At 32.1% G+C, this 7,155-nt stretch overlaps 1 protein-coding gene across 2 annotated transcripts in view; it reads right to left on the bottom strand.

The window, feature by feature from the left end:
• The window catches only part of Shab (Shaker cognate b), a 66,188-nt gene that overhangs the window by 6,376 nt on the left and 52,657 nt on the right, over positions 1-7,155 (bottom strand). For both annotated transcript variants that reach the window (XM_018453090.1, XM_018453089.1), the window contains one exon: positions 6,201-6,512. In XM_018453090.1, the coding sequence (XP_018308592.1) occupies positions 6,201-6,512 (312 nt within the window). The remainder of the gene's footprint in view (positions 1-6,200; positions 6,513-7,155) is intronic.

A 7,155-nucleotide genomic window follows, 5' to 3' on the forward strand; every position in this document is an offset into this window, starting at 1 on the left:
CAAAACCTTGTCGAAAGTATGCCTCGACGTTTGCAAGCCGTCATATAAGCAAAAGGTGGTCATACAAAATATTAATTATAAACTTTGTCTTTATTACACTTTTTTTTTCACTTGCGTACTTTATTTTGTCCATGATAATTTTGATAATAAATGTAACGGACTTGACTATTAAAGGATTTCGAATTGTTTTTGAAATTTTTGTAATCATTGTTGCAAAGTAGACTAAAATACCTTTCTTTTACCTCATTCATCATTATGCTATCTGCCAGGACTGGCGAGTTATTTACATAAATGTGAAAATGTTTGGAGTGCATACTTTATTTTGTCCAATACTGTATATGAATAATTTATCTAATAATAATAAAAGTTACATCATATTATATCAAAGTTACTATAATATTAATAAAAATTAATAATAATTAATAAATTTTAGTAATAATGATATCGTTTAGTAATAATGATATCGATTGTTTATTGATATTATGAAGAAATTACAATTAAAATTTATTAATTTGTATGTAACGTCATACGTGTTATATAAATGAATAAAATATAATTAAATTGTCATCTTTAGAGACCTTTTAATCAGAGACTAGGAAACAAAGATTTCGTCAAATTTCTCCGAGCGAGAGAGGAATATAGGCTATCTCGCTTCTCTATTAATATGGCAGTGTGTATACATGAGAGATGTATACAGTCTAATCATCTTTAGGCTCTCCGCACAAGAATATTCGTAATGCATTACATTATGTTAAGTACTGATCATAAACTGAAACCTGAATATAATAGTAAACTTACATCACACACGAAGAAAATCATAACTGAACCATTACTAATGCTAACATTTTGTGAACTTTGCCGTTCACTTCATCAAAACGAGAAACACTGATACTGATTAATTGCTGCTCCGGAAAATTTTTTTTATATAAATTCTGTTGAGAGGAGGAGTTGGAAGGAAATAGGGAAGAGCGATTTGCCATATTTTACTTACCCCATATTATAGTCCACGTCTCTGTTTAAGTTATCTGGGTGTTTCTGGATTACTAAGGCCTCCTTGTATTTTCTTGGAAAATATGATGTCGTTGTAGCTATAGTAGTCGTTTTATCAAATAGTAATTGGTGTTCTGATTCAATGCTGTGTTCTGCCAATGCTGATTACGCGTAAATGGTATGGGTTTGTTTGTACGTGATGCGATCTAGGATTTGCCAAATGTCTTATCGCAATGTGGAACAAAGGAGTTGAAAGGATTTCTGAGAAATCTTATCTATTTATGCTTAGTGAGATCCTGAAAAATCTTAAAAACTGAAGACCTCCATTCACAAGGAAGTTTCACAACTGTCCGGAACCGATTTGATTCTCCATGAAATATATTGTAAAACGCGAAAATCTAAGAGAGACACATATTTTTTTATACGTGCGCTAACTCATGTTTAAGGGGTGAAACACCCCTTTGAAAAAAAACGGAATTTTTGTTTCGAGACGAATATCGTCAGAAGTATAAAAAATAGAAAAAATTTTTTTAATAAAAGTTATACGATTTCAAGAGTACTTTAAAGTTATAAAGAAAAAAAATTGTTTAAAAAATTTGTAAATAATTTTTATCATCAGAACTCTTCGGAAGGCGTTAGCATACATTCGGTTTTGCACAAAAATTATTATAGAACTCTCAGAACTGTCGATAATTGGACAGCATCTCATCTTTATTGCTGAAAATTGTATTTTTGGGCTAAAATATTAAAAATGAAAAATAACATTATTTATCGCCAGTTTATCTTTCGGAAACTCATCTAGAACTCTTAGTTTTTCAAAATTCTACAAGAATTTATGATCAAAATGGCGTAGGACAAAGTGAGACGCTGCGTGAACCTGGCGTCTCAGTTTGTACTTTCGCTTTTTTTCCACTTTAGAGGGCAGAACTATTAGTTTTATCTATCTAGAACTATAGAACTATTGAAAATACGTTCAGAATTCTCAATATTTTATGAGTTTCCACCAAATGATACGCCAGCTTCACACACACGATGTTTACGGATTTAGAATTTGAAAAAATTTTGCTAAAAGATTTTCAAATACTGTTTTATTATTGGAAAGTAATATAAATTTACATGAACGAAATAATATAATAAAATTACAATCTCTGATACATAATCAATTGTCATCCCCGCGATATCACAACTTATTTAAATATTTGTGGTTATACACAAACGAAAGACCAGAAGAATTTGAAAATCCAGTAGAATTTAGTTTTGACAAAATTTCAATATGTGATATCGAAGGTTGCAGTAATATAGCTATAGTAAAATGTTTATGGTGCAAGAAGTCATTATGTTTAAAATATTTTTTCATCGAGTATCATTATTGTAATGAGTATAATGAGTAAACGAAACAAAATATAAATTTATTGTGTATAAACATTTAGAAATTGTTTCATTATTAAGTTAATATATACGTTTTAAAATTATTACGTAAACGACAAGTAAATAAGATATTAAAGTGTAAAACTAAAAATAACTTTAAGAGAATAATCTTAAGATATTATAAGGAAGTAATGTACAGAGATGAATAAAAAAGTTTTTCTCACATTAAGGAGAAATAATTATTATTATTATAACTCTTAACATTATTTATAATTTGTAATGTTACAAATATCAATTATATCAATTTCCTTATTTGTTGATTTATGTATTTTATTGTTCCGACGACAATTACTTTCGCATGTGAGCATGGACAGCGTATATATAGAAGCGTTAATAATTAATTCTCGAAAATGATATATCGTATTGTAACTTTATTACACATGGTTGAATTTCTAAAAAAATAATCTTTAATTTAGTAAATAAAAAAATTATAAATTAAAGAAAATTATGGGTGGTGGGTGTATTTTGTTAAACAAAAAAAATTAAAAAAATTTTTTTTTCTTTATAACTTTAAAGTACTCTTGAAATCGTATAACTTTTATTAAAAAAATTTTTTTCTATCTTTTTTACTTCTGACGATATTCGCCTCGAAACAAAAATTCCGTTTTTTTTTCAAAGAGGTTTCACCCCTTAAACATGAGTTAGCGCACGTATAAAAAAATACGTGTCTTAGATTTTCGCGTTTTACAATATATTTCATGGAGAATCAAATCGGTTCCGGACAGTTGTGAAACTTCTTTTGTCAGTTCTGCAGGAGTGTATAAAATACCTTGCTCTTGCGGGGAAGGCATATATCGGTGAAACCGGGAGAACGAGGCGCATGTAGGAACGAGATGTCAGATTGAAACATATCGCACAATCAGCATTGACAGAACACAGCATTGTGTCAGGACCAAATATTATTTTATAAAACGACTACTATAGTTACAACGGAATATTTTCCAAGGAAGTATATGGAGGCTTTGGAAATCCAGAAACATCAAGAGATATGTAGTGTCTCGCGCCAAGTATACGCGCCCTGGACACAGGAGACTCTACAGGGTTGCGTTCGGAAACATCACCCGGGTGCTCCCGTGTATCATCTTATCCTTATTTAACATTGGGTGAACAACAAGGATAAAACGATGCATTGGGGCATTCGAGTAATGTTTTCGAACGCAGTCCAGTGTATCTTTATCCGAACCGTTGAGTTGATTGAAAACTCTCTATGGTCATGTCTAAAAAATGGCTACGCGGACAAAATTTTTAATAGGCTCAATGTTGAAGCTCAGAGCTTGAGTAATAGTAAGAGAATATTGAGAGTAATAAGAGAGATATTTCAATTTTTATGTAAGAATGAGATAAAATTTTATTAAGAAACGTTATCGTCATCGTCGTCGTCGTGTCCAGTGTCCAGGGTCAAATCGACAATTATTACTCAAATACACCCACACACACTTCCAAACATCCTCCATATTCACGTATTTCTCCTCACGACCTTACCCTCCCTTCCTGTAGTACCTCCACTTATCAACAATCCTTCCTATATGTTGCATCTTCTCTCTGGAACTTTCTCCCCATTTCTATTTCTTTATTGTTTATCTAACTGACTTACATAGGCCTTGATCGTTTTAATTGCCATTACGTTTACAATAGTCAAACTGCCAACATGGTTATCGTTTTTGAACCATTCATGTGAGTTCTTATTTTATTGTTTAATTTATTACTTTAACATATTTGATCATATAATTTTATTGACATGACATAGTAAACCGGACAGTTTGATGAAACATTTGCGGCAAATGAATTTTTATTTCGACCAATTTTTGTTCATATAAATGCATATTTTGTTATGACATAGTTGTCTTTTTACAAGATTTCTAATTTGTCATGATTTATTTTATCTAGTAAACTGGAATTTAAAGAATATGTTAGCAAGATGTGGACAATTATTTCTGACCAGCTTCCAGCATATGACCATATTAACTCATTTCTTTATACTAATGTTTTTTTGATAAATTTTATATTTACACGTTTATCTGTGAATACATTAATTTTATGATTTGATGTTATTATTATATTGAAGAGAAACCAAAACAGGATCGAAACATATTTATATATACGCTTTTTTTGTCGCATTTAATACAGAATATTTATATACACGTTAACTTGGCTCCGAAAGGCTTTTATTATTATTTTTTTATTTATTCGTTAGATCCTAAATTAATTTATATATATACAGGGTGTTTCCAAATTAAATGGCAAAACTTCGGGAGCGTGTAGAGGAGTAAAAAACTAAGAAAAAAAGTCCTATAGACATATGCTCCTTTTTGCTTTGTTTCGCAGGAAATCACGAAAAAAGAAAAAAATATATTTAATTTATTATTTTAATTATTTTATTTATAAACTTTTTAATGAAGATTTTGTTCGAAATGTGCACCTCTTGCAGCAATACAAGCATTGCATCTGTCAAACACGGCTCTTGTAGCAGCCAGGCACTGTTCTTGCGATATTCTGTTCGCTGCAGCTACGATACGATTTCTCAAATGTTGCTCTGATTGAATAGGCGAAGAATAAACTTCTTGCTTCAGAGTACCCCATGCATAGAAATCTAATGGCGTTAAGTCGGGCGAACGAGTTGCCCAATGTACTGCTCCTCCACGTCCAATCCATCGTTGTGGGAATTTTCTATCTAACCAGGTTCTAGCGACTCTGCTGTAATGAGCAGGGCATCCATCTAATTGAAACCACATTTCAGTACGTTGTTGTAATGGGATGTTTTCTAAATAGTCAGAAAATTCATTCTCCAAGAAATTTAGAAAACGGTCCCCATTTAATCTTGCAGGTAAAAAAAACGGTCCCACTAAAACGTCGTTCCAAATTCCAAGCCAGACATTAACAGAAAACTCTTGCTGAAATTTGTATTCTCTAACAGACCTGGGATTTTGATGAGCCCATAATTCCTTTGATTAATTATTCCACCTCTGGTAAATGTTGCCTCATCTGACCACATTATTTTAGATGGAAATAAAATATCATTGTGGCATGTCTGAAGGTACCAGTTACAAAAGTTCAATCTGTTCCAATGATCTTGAGGTAATAAATTTTGCACTTTTTGAATGTGGTAGGGATAGCGATTATCTCCTTTTACAGTTCGCCAAATTGTTTGTGGTGACACTCCCAATACAGCCGACGCATTCCGAACGCTGGTCTCAGGATGATTGTCAAAATGTTGTAAAATACGATTCCCTGCCTGCAAATCTCTTCGTAACGCTGCTTGAAATCGGTTGTTTTCTTGTCGAATTGAAAATGTTCCAGTCTCTCGCAATCTATTAAATGTCAACATAAACACTCTTCGGTTTGGCACTCTTCTGTTTGGAAATCGTCGTGCATATTCTCGCACCGCCTTTAAAGCATTACCGTTGCAGAAACCGTATACAAAAACCATATCAGCATATTCACTATTAGAATACGTACGCGGCATATTGCAAAAGACAAAATTCATCTACTGTTAAAGGCTTTCAAAGAGCGACTGACAAATTCATAACAGAAAGTGGAAAATGTAATCAAATATGTCGGTGCTAGATATGGCAAGAAATGTAAACATTTTTTTTCGATTTCTCTGAAACGGAGCAAAAACGAGCATATGTCTATAGGACTTTTTTTCTTAGTTTTTTACTCCTCTACACGCTCCCGAAGTTTTGCCATTTAATTTGGAAACACCCTGTATATACATGTCATTTTTCACTAACACATACTGTATTCACAAAAAAATAATTTATTATTAGCCATGCGACTCATACCTGTGAATGTGACGGATGTGTTTGACAGCTCGCATATGTATCTGAACTGTCGATGCTTCCCTGTTCATTGTAAGTCTTTGCATAGTGATACTCCTGCTCGTTGTACATACTTGCGAAACTTAACGTTTCCAATGGCTGAATTGGGGAGACCTTTGATTCCATGAGTGATGAACTTAAATGTTCTGCGCCGCTTCCACCAATACCATTGCCGCTATTAAATCTAAGGGACCTCATTTCTTGACACACTGGGTTACGAAAGTCACTTGTAGCAAGGGGCATTATGTTCTCCGCGTCCGTGAAGTCTTTGTATTCCTAAAAATACGAAATAGATGAAAAGTCTCGATTACATGAGAACAAAGAAAATTGAAAGCAGTACACTTTAGCCTAAATTCTACGTAGCTTTATAGATACTGACTTCTTTGTCTAATCAAAGTTTACTCTTAAAAATAATTTATACCTCTGTGGATTTCTGTAAGTTTCTTCGAATCATTTAAAGTCCGTTTCGTAAATGTTTTTCAAACATGAATTTCTAAAATATACATACATTCTAGAAATATATCTGAAAAATATAAATATACTAACTGCCCTCTTTTATATACCTTGGACTTTATTGTAAAAATTAATATCTAATTGAAAATTACTTCTCTGTTTAAATTATAGATATACTTGTTACACACACACACACACACACACATACACACACGCACGCACCACGCACGCACGCGTGCGTGCGAGACTTAACTATTATAAAAAAAAGTTATACCATAATAATTATATTTTTCTTTAAACGATTTTAGTTACTAATAACCATTATTATAAATAATTAAAACTATTTTTGATTGTGAATAACCATTACTGATGTCGGAAATTATTTTTGATTACGAATAATTATTATAGATGACCAGTTATGGGATTCTCTAAACGTTTTATCGACAATTGTCGCTATCGTTAACTA

This window comes from Mycetomoellerius zeteki, unplaced genomic scaffold, assembly GCF_001594055.1.
Source record: "Mycetomoellerius zeteki isolate Tzet28-1 unplaced genomic scaffold, Tzet1.0 scaffold364, whole genome shotgun sequence".
NCBI classification, from domain to species: Eukaryota; Metazoa; Arthropoda; class Insecta; order Hymenoptera; family Formicidae; genus Mycetomoellerius; species Mycetomoellerius zeteki.